Here is a 14512-nt window from a genome sequence, read left to right as displayed (position 1 = left end):
TAACTACCACCTTGTTAGGGAAGCAAGAGCAGCCACTGTATACAGAACCATATGTTGGGAAGTCACTGAGGACAGCTCCCAAAGCTGTGACTTTCCAGTTTTCGGACCTATTTCCATTTGTCCTCACACCTGCTAGTGACCAGGTTAGGTCTCTGGGGAGAAAACTCCTCACACCTTCATTCACACCGAGGGAACAGGGATGCTGTAACGGAAGAAAACCTGATTTGTGCCAGTTCTCACAGCCAGCATTTGACACGAGGACCCTCGTTTTGAATGAGAAGCTGATGTGATATAGACCTCTCTCCGAAATTCCTTATGTATCTGCCTGCTTTGCCGAGCCAGTATTCAGAAGTAATAATCCATATCATGACTCGGCTGTGAACCCAGCATTGGGCAGGTAGCCTTGCACTGTTGGTAGCTTCGGGCCATTTGCCTGCTGTGGAGAGCTGTGAGTTCAGAAAGGAGGTTCGTTCCAGCACCAGCTAGGGGAATGGCAGAAAGAAGGTAGCAGATGAACAGAACCCTGTTCAGATCCAAACGAAGGTGGTTTTTGAGGTCACCGGTTTGGGTCTGTCTGCCCCTCCTCTAATGCCGCCAGTGAACCATTAGCCGGATGAATGGTGTCAGCTCCGCCCGCATGGGTGGACTAGAGGAGCGGCAGGACTTCTTGGGATCAGTCTGCTCATGAACAAAGTGGAAACGCAGAAGATTCAATCGCGTTAGCTTATCCTTCATAATCTGCTTCATAGCTTTGTCCTCTTCCATCCATCATGTCTGCCCCAAACTGATAACTTCTTTTTCGTTTGGTTGCATTCTCCTGGCTTTCCTTCCTTCTAATCCGTCCTACTCCTCTTATCTTTAAAGGGTCATTTTGCCACAGCATCCCTCCATTCAGGAACTTTATTGGCCCCAGTGTCTTCAGCCTCTAGGGCCTCCCACATCACAGGGCCCTCGTCAGTTGTTCCTTTGTGCGCTTCAGCAGAATGGATGTGCTTTCTTACCCTCCGGGAAACCCATCATAGAATTTTGCCTCACTACCATTTCCAGGCAGCTTTTCCACCTAAAATAGTGTCCCTTCTCTCTAGTTCGTACTTTGGAAAGAAGCGCACCTTTCCAGTCCAGTGCCACCTCGTCAGGGCTCCCGTCTACCTACTGAATACCCCAGAGCCCTCCCCTGCTGTGCCCTCGGCCCTCTGCTGCACCAGTCATGTTTGCTCCCGGAGTCTGTGTGCAGTGCTATCTCCTACACCATCCCTGAAGACAGGAACCCCCTTTATTGGCCTCATGCTCCCAGGTTACCTGACGCTGCTGATGTCACAACACACACGTGAACATTAGGAATCATGGCTAGGTTTCAGCACGACTGACTCAAGTCTATGTCCACGTGAATTGTCTCGCTTGGCTCTCCACTTCCTGTCTGCCTCCCAGCTAAACTATGTCTGTTGGGAGTTACTGTCTTCCCATCCAACATCTTCTCCGCCTCAGAGTTATTTGTGTCAGAATGCTTACTGGATGACTGAGGAGCCTCTGACTGAAGCCTCCTGCCATACCTCAGAGGCAACTCCCAACTCCCCGGAGGCAAGCTTCTTTTAACCAGTCAGCTCTGGCTTTTTAAGTCTTCAAACCAGTGAAATGAACTTGGTCGGGGAAGCAAAGTGGCCTTGAGTGACAGAGAAGAAATTGGATGCCTTCACAATTGAGTAGTACACAGGTTATGCTGAATTATGACACTCTGCTTCAGTGAAGAGATCAAAGGCGAAGAGACTGCATATAGAAAGGCAGTTTATATAAAAACCGTCAAATATAGTAATAAAAATGAGACCGAGATTTGGCGAAGATAAGAACCCACAGTTGCACATTGTGGCTTGCCCATAGCCCATAGGCAATCGAGTTAGAGGACTACAAATGATACTTTCTATTGTTTCACAAAGTACAGGGTAGAAGGCACTTGATGACAGGGAAGCTGAACTTCTCAGCGTCTGACACAACTCCGTTTCTTATAAAAACAAAGTCGTTTTCGGCTTTTTTTTTTATTTCTTTTTACAATCCAGTGGGGTGTTCTTTAGTATATTCCCAAGCTCATGTAATCATTGCGACAGCTGAGTTCCAGACACCCTCGTTCCCTCCCCTCCTTAGGCATGAGCCCATGCTGTACACTTTACATAAATAGAATCATCCAGTATGTAACCCTCTGCGTCTGGCTTCTTTCCCTTAGCGTAATGCTTTCAGAGTTCACCCGTGCTTCAGTGTGTGTCAGCGCCTCATCCCTAAATAATAGAAATAATCATAAACTAAATAATCTTTCCTTGCACAGGTCTAGCTTTCTCATTCATCTAACGGACATTTACTTACTGCTTACCACACGAGTAACATTTAGTTTGGAGCTTCTGTGAATAATGTTACTGTTAACACCGCACACAAGCTCCGTGTGAGCGTGTTCTTTCAGCTCTCTCCTATGTGCACATGGGAGCACCGTGGCTCGGCCTGACTGTGCCCCGCTGTTTAACTTTGAGGAACTTCCGGTTCCAAAGCGGCTCTCAGCAGCAGCGTGAGCAGCAACCAGTGTCCCCGCGTATCTATCAACACTAAACTCCTGTCTGTCTGAAGGAGCAGGAGAGAGGGGGTTCCTACTCTGTTACCCATGCTGGCTCAAAGCCCTGAGCTCAAGCGGTCCCTCCTGCTTCTGCCTCCAGAGTGCCCTGGAGTGCCCCACTCTTTACTTTCCCCGCCTCTTTTCTGTGTTCACACTTCTTCTCTGCAACCTACCACCTGACCCCGTCTCCACAGTTCAGACCACCCGAGAAACCCCCTCAGCTGAGCCACCATGCTGTCAACGTCCCTCTTTAAACAGATTCCTTAAAGCCAGGACCCCTGAAAAGTAATCGACGGTGTACAGATGGGCTATCCACATGGGACACGTTTTGACCTCTGATCTGATCAGCTGCAGCCAGGAATGTGACAGGTCACATGGTTTCAGATTATATCCTGGGGAGCCATGGCCGTGGTTGGTGTCCCATTGGGCTGATTGATCTAGCTTTGGTCACCCCTAAACATTAGAGTTAGCATCCGCTAGCTTACCACCCCCCAACACACATATACACACACAGCTCACCTCTAGACAGTGAAGACGGATGAGAAAGACAGAGCATTCAACTTTCAGGACAGGTTCAGGCCCACTGAAGAGGACTCTTAGGTAATTACCCAAGATACATGCTGAGAGAGGCCCCTACATGGGACCGTGGAAGTGTGCCCACCTCTGCATGGAGCTACTTGGCTGAAGGCAGGACGCACTGGCACCATTCCCACTAAGGATGGAGCTGACACTCTGGAACTGTGGTTTAGCAGAGGAGACTGGCTCAGAGACGGGCCCCTGCAGAGACAGGCGGGCTTGGCCACACCATCTGCTGACTCTTCACTCCCCGGCCTCCATGAGGACATAGGGTAATATCTCACAGGGTTTCTCCGTATCCATACGGGTCAGCTTCGATGCCTTCTAATTCAGGTCCTAAAAGAAATGACACACAAGTCTTCAGGATCCCAGATGTCCTGTCTTCACCAGTTCTTGATGGAGTTCCTGTTGCCGTTTTGTGGTTGAGGGATCTTCCTCTAATCTTCGCATCCATCTCTTCCATTCTGAAGCCCTTCCAGCCCTTAACTCCCAGCCCCTGGCCAGCCCACCATCTTGAAAAAGGAGAAGCTAATTGTGTTGTGCCACTGGCCATTAGTCACACAGGGTGCTCTGCTCCCCTCTCTCGCATTTCTCTCTTGGGAAGGAATGTGAGCAAGCCTAGAAAGGGGTGTGTGGGGTAGTCAGGGCAATTAGAGGGCAATGATGGTGGAATTTTAAAAAATGGGGGCCCTACCATCTTCATCTGTTTGCTTTGTTGTAATGAATCAGTTGTTGGCCTTAGATTCTTGGTAAGAAGTTAGGACCAATACTTTGTCATGGTAAATTCCATTCATTAGCGAGAAAATGGACTACGCGTAGCTGAGCTTCGGCAAAACTTGCCAAGGAAAACACCAGCCTCGTGCTGTTCTGTAAACCCGTGCTTCTCTCTCTGTGGTGACGATCTCACCTTCCAGGTGTCTGCTGCATCTTGAAGTAGCATCAGTGTGTTTGGGAATTTCACACTGCAACTCTGACGGAGATGGCCATCATGGCAAGTTTCTGATGGAACTCCATTGACAGGGAAAGTCCAGTTACAAGTAGCAAGGCCCTGCAGCTGCACAGGGAAAACCTGTGGAATTCCCTCAGGCTGATCCCAGAGCGCTGGTGGGATACCTGTCTTGCACACCAGCCGAAGGGCTTCTGCTGTGTGGTTCAGCAGCTTCGTGCATGCCGTCAGCAGGATAGTATCTGTGCGTCCTGTAAAGCTTATCTGCATGTCAGCACTGAACAGTCCTGTGACCGCAGCTAGAATCTCTTGGTTTCTACTTTTCGTTCTTGCACTTAGCAGCTGAGTGCCAGAACTTTCTAGAACAGCACAGCATCTGGGGAGTAACTGCCAGTTCCCCTAACAAGGACAGGGCTGCCCTCTCTCTCTTTCACCCTAAGGTCACCATTTCCAGCTCTGCCTATGGCACCAGCCTGCTGGCTGCAGGTTTCTTTTCCTTGGTGTCACCGTGGTCAGCTTTTCACTCACCGTCTTGCAAGGTTCTGCTGTCTTTTCAATGGCCGCACCCATGATTGTTCTTCCTCAGTTCCCTCGTTGTAGTGTGGTCCAAACTTTGGACCTCCTTTTCTCAAAAGAACATGTTCCTTGTAGCATATTATTTAAATGATATTTCGCCTTCCTTAAGATTTTCCCAGGCATTTCTGAGAAACTTTAGTTTCAGAATCCAGACTTATGCTAAAAGGTGAGCACATGCTTGCTGCCACTTGTCACTTCCATTCCCCTGTCTTCCCCACAGGCCTTCCCTGCCTTCCTGTGCAGCTCTGCCTTCATCCCCTCCGTTGTAAAGTCTGTCTGCTGTAACATACTTCTCACTTTGACGTTCAATTACATGATGCCCTGAGCTGTCAACTACTCTGTGAAAATCTTGTCCCCTCTGGAGATTTTTGATGGGGGCAAACGAATATCTTTTTTTTTTTTTAATTTCTCCTTTTGTTTATCCCCCAAGCCCAACCCACAGCTCTCTGCAGACAACTATAGACAGAGGAAATGCTGAACATACTCTTGTTACAAACGAAGTTAACCCAACACGTGTCAGAATTTTTGCCTCATTAGCCTTCTGTAATAGGCACGGGTCACAGTCTCCCTTTTATCTCCCTTGAGCGGAAAGAAAGACACAATCTCATAGCGAAGCAGGTAGAAGTCTGCCAGCTGGGTTCATCAGAGCCTAGCCCACGTGAGCTTACATGACATTTGGTGCTTGCCCTGGGTACAGAGGATTAGGGACAGATGCTGCTGTCACTGTTAAAGGTGTGTATTTGCACCAGCTTTTAAAAGCTGAATGAACCTCGAGTATTCACATCCATCCGGCCCACAGAGGCTTGACCCATCTCTCTTTCCCTGCGTGCTTCTTAAAAATGTTTTCAAACTCAGATGAGTCTGGGATCCGTGATGATAATACACTCGATAAGCTAATAAATGGCTGTATTAACATAAGAGAACCTCACATCAATTGCCAGTTGGCTAACATTTCTGACTTCACTAGTTGTATGAACTTTCTCTGGAGACGTGAGCAAATGCCTTCTCACCCAGACAAGGCACCAATGACAGACCAAAGAAATAGCTCCAGTCAATAGGAACAGGTGTGAGGAGTTACAGGAGCGTGGATTATAAGCCGCTGTACCACTAAAGAAAATGCCACTGCCCTCAGCAACTGTTAACTGCTTATATATCTTTTGGAATTGGTATGGCCTTATGAGAACTTACCCCTAGTCACTTTTAACTGCCTGTAAATCTTTGGGAAGGGCAGGGCCATCCTCCATGTTGGAAGGTCTATAGGCCCAATCTTGTTCAGTTCTCCTTTAGGTGGTCACAGCTGCCACCAGTCTGAGAGCATAGAGCTCACATCCTGCCTGGAAGACAAGCATTCCACAGCATAGGTTTTTACAGCAGCTCCAGTGAGCACCTACTGTGTTCCAGGCATGCTCTGCATAGTGGAGGCATTGTTCGCTCATTAATGTCAGCAATAACTTTATGAAGCAGGTGCTCTTTACGGTTCCTATTTTATGTGTAAAGAACTGACTGAGCACAGAAAGTTTTAATAATTTGATCCAGGCCACCCAAAAGGCGAGTGACAAAGCTGCCGTGCAAACCCAGGTGTCAGCTGAGGGGGTACCAGAGTGGGGTGGGGCTTGGGGCAATGAGGCCTAGGAATACTGTGATGGAGTAACGTCCAGCCATCTCTCGGGGCAGCAAACGAAAGAGAAGGTAAAGCTTCTGATCCAGCTGGCGGATAGCTTCGTGGAAAAGGGCCACATCCACGCCACAGAGATACGGAAATGGGTGACCACGGTGGACAAGCACTACCGGGATTTCTCCCTGAGGATGGGGAAGTACCGGTACTCCCTGGAGAAAGCCCTGGGTGTCAACACAGAGGTAAGTCGGAGCCGCTGTGCTGTCCGCTGGAGCCGCCTCCCTTCCCCTCTCCCTCAGTGCCACTCTCCTCCTCGCCACTGAGGGAGCGTGTTTCCCCAGGGCAGTCCTTCCGAGCTGCGGACCCCATGAACCTCGTGCATTTTTAATGGGCTTGGGGACCGTGCTGGGCCATTCATCTCAACCCTCGTGATTAATGGTCTGTGTACTGCAGAATGGGCTGACCAGAAGGAAGGCCGGTGAATCCAAAGCTGGGTTTTTTGTTGTTGTTCTTCTGTGTAGTTAGCTGTTGACTAACCCCTTTATTTTGGTCTCATCAGTACTATCATCTAACCAATTATGTTAATAAGCCAGAGATTAAAGTCCCTTGTATATCTACAAGTGACTTTCAGGAATAAGGGGCATAGTATGCAGAAAGACTGTTTGACTTTTCAACTAAAAGACGGTACTACATGCCCCGAAGCAAAGGAAGACTGACTTTTAATCTCTTTTCTTATAGTAGAGGTCTGCAACCTATGAATCAAAAGCTAAATCCAGCCTGACGTTTAGTCCTAGGATTTCTAACTCATACATCTTTAAGCAGGCCCATGCTCTGACACAGAGTGGCCTCAAATAAAGTGGTCAAATCACTAAAACTTGAGGCGCATAATGTCTCCCCCGGGCCATGAGTTCTCTTCTGTGGGTCCCATCAGACATAATACCAGTGATAGCTTAAGCAAGCAGGGATGAGCAATTACAGGGTCCAGTCATTGATCAGGTATTCTGTTCCTGTTTCTAAGGGAGAGGCTTGTTTAAATCAAAAGAGTTTGTTTTCTCTTGATGGATGAGAGGTTTTCAGTCTTCCTGTATTTCTGTTTCACATTTATTTTGTTGATGAAGAACCAATTCTGGCTAATCCGTGTTTAGATTTAATCAGGGCCAAAGGCCTGGAGAACAGATACATAATGTCTGTCGCCACAGATAGTATCACTAAATAGAACATTCTACACCTTTTTCTACTTGAAAGGAAGAGTTACCCCATGAAGGCCTTGTGGGGTGGGACCCCGTAGGGTCCCCCATCTTGCCATCCTCTTCCATTAGGTTGTTTCCACCACTTCCACCAACCTGTCTGAGGGGGTTCCCTAAGGCTTCCCCAAGGTGACCTCTGTGGCACTTCTCATGCAGGATAACAAGGACCTAGAGCTGGACATCATCCCAGCAAGCCTCTCAGACCGCGAGGTCAAGCTCCGGGACGCTAACCATGAGGTCAACGAAGAGAAGCGGAAGTCAGCTCGGAAGAAAGAGTACGTGTTGTGGGCTCCCGATGCAGCTAGCAGGCTCTTCTTCGGCTTTCCCTGCCCCCATCCCTTGTGGTAGCTTACTGCGTCATCTTGTTGACGTGGAGGTGTTGGGGGGGGGCATTGAAGGGGTAGGCTCTCTAGAGACCTCTCAGCCTCTCTTTTCTCTGCTGTGTCTTAGGGCTCTTCATGTAGCAGGGGCTTCCCGGGGGTCAACCACCCCTCAGACCATCAAATATGACTTCCCAGTGTCAGACCTCAACAGGAACCAAACCAAACCACCTCACGTGTTAGAAATCAGATCTAGGGAAGCCAAGCAACTCTCCCAGATGCCACAGTCAGTCTGTAATAAACAGATCCAGAATTCTGACTCTTTAACCATCACATACCCGATGTTTCCTTTCTACTCCGTCCCTCACCAGCTCCAAATTTCAAGTGGCTTCCTGTGGCCCTCTGCGTAATGATCCGACTCCTCAGTGTACCACCTTTGGCCCCGCCCACATCAGTCTTATTTCAGGGTGCTTCCCAGTTCAGGTGACTGCCACTGACTCCCTCAGAAGCAAGAACATTAGATGCAGTGTTCCCGGCCTAGAACCTTCCTCTTTTGATTTATTTCCTTTCTTCTCTTGTGCTTGTGTGTGTGTGTGTGTGTGTGTGTGTGTGTGTGTGTAGTTTCATTCGATCCCCCTCCCATCCCCCACCCTCCCCCCCGCTTTTCAACCCTATTGAAATCCAGCTCATACCTTATGCCTCAGTCGATCCTTATCTACATCCTCTGCTGCCACTGTTCCATCACTTCCTTTTACTGATTCAGTGGTCATGTCTCACTAACCAGAATAAACTCTTTGGTGATAGGGAGTTTTTTAATACCCTCTTATGTGAGCCAGTGGTTCCCAGAGTAACAGGGATACCAGAGACTAAGATACCAGATACTAAGAGACGTTTATGAAATGTTACTGTGTATGGAAACTGAAACCTTAGGTAAAGGATAGGAAGTTTCCTAGAATCACATCACAGACAAACCCAATAGCTGAATACAGTGCTGCATTCCTCTTATGTCGTCACTCAGGAGATTAAGACAGGAAGACTGGCACACCAAGGCCAGTCTGAGCTATGCGATGAGATTCTATCTTAAAAAAAGAAATTAAGAAAGGAGTGAAGGCTCGGAGGAAAAAGGAAGGAAGAAAGGGAAGGGAAAGAGGAAGGGAAGAATGAAAGGAAGGAAAGAAGGACAGTTGATAACATCTGAATTTGGGTCAGAAGAAATGGGATTCTACCATCTCCCCTCCCCCGCCCCTACATCTGGTTCATATATTCGCCTGGTGAGTAATATTTTAAATGGAAGGGAAGATGCACCTCGAAACTGGCCCCAAGAGTGAATTGTAGATGCCAGAGTTAAAGCTGATACCTAAGTTTACTCCTCTCTCACAGCTGGCCCATGTGGTGATGAGACAGTTGAGATAGAAAGGGGATGCAAAGATCCAAATATTATGGGAGAATCTGACGTTACGTGAGATTTCCATAAACTGAATCCTTTTTTTTCTCTCTCTCAGAATAAGAATGGCTAGAGCCAGAATCCACTTAGAGAGCTGGGATCAATTTATCATTAGATTCCTGCTCTGTTCTCCAGTTTAGCTAGCCCTCTGTATTCATGAGTTACACACACACACACACACACACACACACACACACACACACACACCCCGTTTAACTATCCCTGGATTATAAATATCCAGGAAAAAATTACGCCTGTATTGAAGATGCAGAGACTATTCTCTTGTCATTATTTTCTTAACTGTATAATAGAACAACTCTTCGTGTAGCGCTCACATTGACTTGGGTATCATTAGTAGTTGAGAGCTTATCTACAGTGTATAGGGATGTGTGTAAGTTATATGCAGGTGCCGTGCCATCTTATAGGAGAAACCTGAGCAGCTGCAGATCGGGGTACCCACAGGAACCCTAGAATCAGTCCCCTGGGGCTACATTCTCAGTGAATCTTGACCACAGCGAGGCACAACACATTGCTCTTTTGGTTGGTGACTTAGGAGATGGTCGACTCACATGTCGATTAATCAAGAATTACAGGGCCTTGAACCTAGGATGAATGAGCCCCATCAATCTTACAGGATCTTGGTACTTTACTTTCTTTAAGCTGAGGTTATAAAAATCACACGTATGCAGAGATTGTGAAAGGAGCTTTGTGAAGACTATTTTATTACATTCTGAGTAACACTAGAAAAAAAAAAACAGTGAGTCTGGGATTAAGTAGTTAATTTTATCAAAATGGAAAGGACATTGCAGCTTCCTTAAGACCGAAGCAACAAAAGGCAGTCTGTGAAGCCAGACTGTCTTTCGCGTTGTGCTGGTTCGTAGAGCTGCGTAACAAAGTACCACAGCTGGTGACGTCAGCAGAGATCTGAAACCAAGGAATGTGATGCTTCCATTCCCCCTGAGGTTAGAGTGGACAAGATCTGCTTCAGGCGTTTCCCCTCATTTGTTGGAGGAACAATTAGATTCCCGTGACATTCTTCCTGAATATTAGGCCTATGTGAAAATCTCCCCTTCTGTAAGGACATTGGCCATTTTGGATTGAGACCCACCCTACTCAGTTCTGCAATGATCATTCCAAATAAAGTCAAGATCTGAAGAACAGAGGGATGGGATTTTAATATATTAATCCTGGAGGACATGATTGAAGCCGTAACAGAGAAGCAAAGCCTGCCTAGCTTCCTTCTGAAGCAGTAGAAGAAAAACAAAAGCAAGCAGCAGGTCGTGGAGTAGCGGTAGGTTAACACAGAGGAAGCAAGCAGGAGGGAAGGAATAAGAGGAAGAAAGGAAACCCAAGGCAAAGACCAAAGAGGACTTCCCAAAGCCATCTGAGCTCCTTCATATCTTCCCTGGTTTCATAGCCACCGACAGGATGGCTCTGAGCATTTCCCAGGATCCTCTGCACCAGGCTGTTTCTCACATGAGCTTACTCAATCCCTGCAGCAGTCCTGGGTTGTCAGCTGTGTTAGAGATACGAAGTCCTGAGGTCTGGAGAAGCAGGTCCAACTTCAAGTAATTGACAGATTCGTAATTCAGTTCCTGTTTCTCTATGCAATACTCACATACGTTCTGCCCTATGAACAGAGGACAAATAGGAAGAGAGTGGCTAATTGACTTCTGCAAAAGTGAAGTCTTTACATTAATCCTTCAGCTTTAGTAGAAGGCCACTATCAGAGAGATATATTACTTTAAGGGAAAGCCCAGCAAGATGAAGATAAGATACTGCTCGAGCAGTATTTCTGGTCATGCTTCCAAAAGGACACAGCTTGGGGATATTATTTCTCAACTTATTTTCATGTGACAGAACACCTGAAAATAGGAGTGTTCAGTGTGAACGATACGAAAAACTGAAATGTAGGATAAGCCTATAAATGTGTAGTTTGTACTAAAAATAGGTTGTCATAGGCCAGCTGACAAGCACTGTTTCTAATAAAAATTTGTGAAGATAAAAAAGTAAAATACATGCACAATAATCAAATCATGCATGCTTAGGACCATTGTGTTATTTAGGGGTCCAAGGAGGGAGTCCTTTTCTTAAAGATACAGAGCATAAACCTCCATTCTCAGGAGTCTGAAGAGCATCACTCACTGTTATGAACTAACACTACACAGGACAGTTTCGTGTGCTTAGGTTTGTGAGGCAAATAAATCCCATTAGAGACACTCCCTAAATACCAAAGAGGACCCACCGAGGTCAGAGATCAACAAACTGTGGCCCACAGGTCACACTGGACTCCACCTCTGCTTTGGAGTATAGTCTATAATCTAAAAATGACAGCTTATATGCTAACTGCTTGAAGAAACCAAACCCAGAGACTATGGTATGGGGACATGCAAACCTGTTAGCGTCCTGGTCTCACTGGAACACACCTGCGCTTATCCCTGCGCTGTGCCGAGTGGTTACAGCAGAGACGGGACAGCCCACAGAGACAGCCCGCTTCTTTACATGTGTGCCCGGCTTGGAACCTGTTTAATCCGAGTGCCGAACTGTTTCAGTGTTAGTCCATAAACCACCGAGCAGATACCGTCCTGGGAGCTGTGAGAGAGCCGTAGGATGCTGCAGTTCAGACTGTCTAGCCGCCGAGCTACAGCGGGAGCACCCGCGACTTGCTCACTCACAAAGCTGACAGCCCGTGCCTATCAGCACAGTGAGGTAGAAATAAGTAGGCACGGGCCAGAAAGTGGAACTGGCCGAGCACAGACGCAGAGAAAGGGTGGAGAGCAACTGGCGGGGTAAGGGGGACTGGGCAGAGGGAGGAGCTTTGTCGGCATAGTTGAAAATAGGACACTCAAGTGCCACAGCGCCAGGGTGAGGAGGTGAGGTTGGAGAGGAGGCAATGCACCCGTAAGCAGCTGAAGGCCCATTTGTTTCCTCCTAGATTCATTATGGCTGAACTGCTCCAGACGGAGAAAGCTTATGTAAGGGACTTACACGAGTGCCTGGAGGTAAGTGTCGCAGGAACCAGCCCCCCAGCTTCACTACAGAAGGGCACCCTGGCCTTTGTCACACCCTTGAGAGCAGCTGGGTGCTCTTTGCCTGCTGCTGAAGAGAAAAAAGGCGGCCGGGGAGGTCTCGCGCTGGAGCTAGACCCAAACCAAAAAAAAAGAAAAAAGAAAAAGAAAAAAAAGATGGCAGGGGAGTGGGTAGAGAAAAGTAAAAGTATTCCGGTACTTCATTTCAAAACATGACCTGTGACACAGGTTTAATAAATAGCAAGACTGGTGCCTGCCCATGCTGAGGTTCTGAGTGACAGAGTGGCCAGGTTCCCACTCTTCCTGTTCCACTTGTTAAACGCTTCGCCTTCCGCACTCCATCTGCAATCGCAGCCCCACTCTTGCATCATATGGTTGAGGGGCGTCTTCTCCCTGGGTCTCGTGTGGCACGCTGGCCAGTGCTGGCTCTCTCGCTGTCTTGCAGACCTACCTGTGGGAAATGACCAGCGGCGTGGAGGAGATACCCCCCGGCATCCTCAATAAAGAGCACATCATCTTTGGCAACATCCAGGAGATCTACGACTTCCATAACAAGTATGTTGGTGTGGGTTCCATTGAGCACACTGAGGGCGCGCGTGCCAGGCATCCGGCTGCCCGTCGAGTGGCTCGGAGGCCGCTGGGCAACCTTCTGTTTTACCTGACACGGTCTCTCTCCCCTGGTCAGATCTGGTAGTCAGCTGCCGTCAGACACCTTTCTTGATTACCCTACCTCCACAGTCATTCAAAATGCTCCCTGGAAAGAGAAGCCGCTGTTCTGCAGTGTGCTTTCCACTTCTCATGAGGAGCAGGCAGCATCCTCATTTGCTAGTGAACATGGCTACCAGAGCCTTGAGGAAGCAGGAGTGGCTTTACCCCATTAGAGCTGTGGGGAAACCTGCCTATGGCATTCACGTGGGACTAACCATCCTACATCTGTGCCCTCTGGCTTTCAAATCCTATTCAGCTTCTGTCTCAAGCTGTTTCCTCCATTCCTGACTATCCCATCATCCTTACCATCAACCATTTATGTCTATAAATATATAAAATATTTGGTACATCACATTTCTTGATAACCTATAGAAGAATCCTCAATCACCACTATGTTTTTGTTGAAGTAGAATCAGAACAGTAAAACCTCACAGCCCATTTTTCCAAGCTCCAAGCTTGACGTAAGTAAGAATCCTTCCTGTTGCATGCTAAACATGTCTGCTGTCAATAGATGTTCAGCAAGAATGCTAGTTTGACCAACTGGTAGACATAACCCGGTTTCTAAAATTCAAGTAGGGAGAATCTTGAGATACAGGAAAAAAGTGTGACACGAAGTCCTGGGGCCCCCTCAGGAGCCTGCCACAGAGAACGTTGAGTGAGGCTAGTTCTGAAACTTGGTGAGCTGAGACCGAGACCCTGGAGACAGCACAGGCAGCCTTACGAGTCCCAAGAGGACCGTGTGCGTAGGTGGAGAGCCACCCTGAGGTGACAGTGCCGCCCAGGGAACTGTCTGCAGAGGTGAGGTCTGTCCTGTACCGTCCCACACTCTAACCGTGGCGTACGCACAGCTATTGAACCCCTAAGCAGCTCAGTGTTGTTCTTAACTTTAATACATTTCCATAGTCAAAAGTGAAAAAAGAAAGTAGCTGCCATACTGGACAGTCCCACTCCGGAGAATGAAACCTCCATGGGGCTCTCTGCTAAGAATGACCCCCAGGAAAGCAAGAGTCGGTGTGAAAAAAAAATCCTGGGCTCTGAAAGGGATGGAGAGTAACCGTTGTGATGGGTAACTCCATCAAGTTAACAGTTAAAATGGCATAAACGGTTCAGCTCCCACAGCATGCCAACCCGTTGGTAAATGCAGGGCAGGAGGAGATGTGTTCTGCCACTCTAGACTGTTGATAAAAACTTGCACTCCTTTTTCCCCCATCATAAACATCCTTATTTGGTTTACCTGCCCATCTCCACACACAGTATTTTGTCTTCATGGCAGTCATTAGTAAGACCCTACTAGATCGGTTCTTAACCAATGACCCCAAATTCTATAACCTGAGCCCAGCCCAGGACCTCATCTCCCCCAGGATACCCGAGAAGACACCAGACTGGCAAATGTTAAACCACCTCCCTTTCTTTATGTGAGCGTGGCCTCGAATGCCAGCCACAAGCCTCACTTTCCTC

The 14512-nt window shown here is 47.7% G+C and overlaps 1 protein-coding gene across 30 annotated transcripts in view; it reads left to right on the top strand.

Moving 5' to 3' along the window:
* The window catches only part of Kalrn (kalirin RhoGEF kinase), a 582551-nt gene that overhangs the window by 359257 nt on the left and 208782 nt on the right, over window positions 1-14512 (top strand). For all 30 annotated transcript variants that reach the window (XM_060370291.1, XM_060370285.1, XM_060370286.1 and 27 more), the window contains exons 22-25: window positions 6366-6548; window positions 7710-7828; window positions 12253-12319; window positions 12792-12901. In XM_060370291.1, coding sequence (XP_060226274.1) covers window positions 6366-6548; window positions 7710-7828; window positions 12253-12319; window positions 12792-12901 — 479 coding nt within the window. The remainder of the gene's footprint in view (window positions 1-6365; window positions 6549-7709; window positions 7829-12252; window positions 12320-12791; window positions 12902-14512) is intronic.

This window comes from Meriones unguiculatus, chromosome 17 (genome assembly GCF_030254825.1).
Source record: "Meriones unguiculatus strain TT.TT164.6M chromosome 17, Bangor_MerUng_6.1, whole genome shotgun sequence".
NCBI lineage: Eukaryota > Metazoa > Chordata > Mammalia > Rodentia > Muridae > Meriones > Meriones unguiculatus.
The sequence above is the reverse complement of the archived record's forward strand: the minus strand, read 5'-3'. Positions and strand labels throughout refer to the sequence as shown.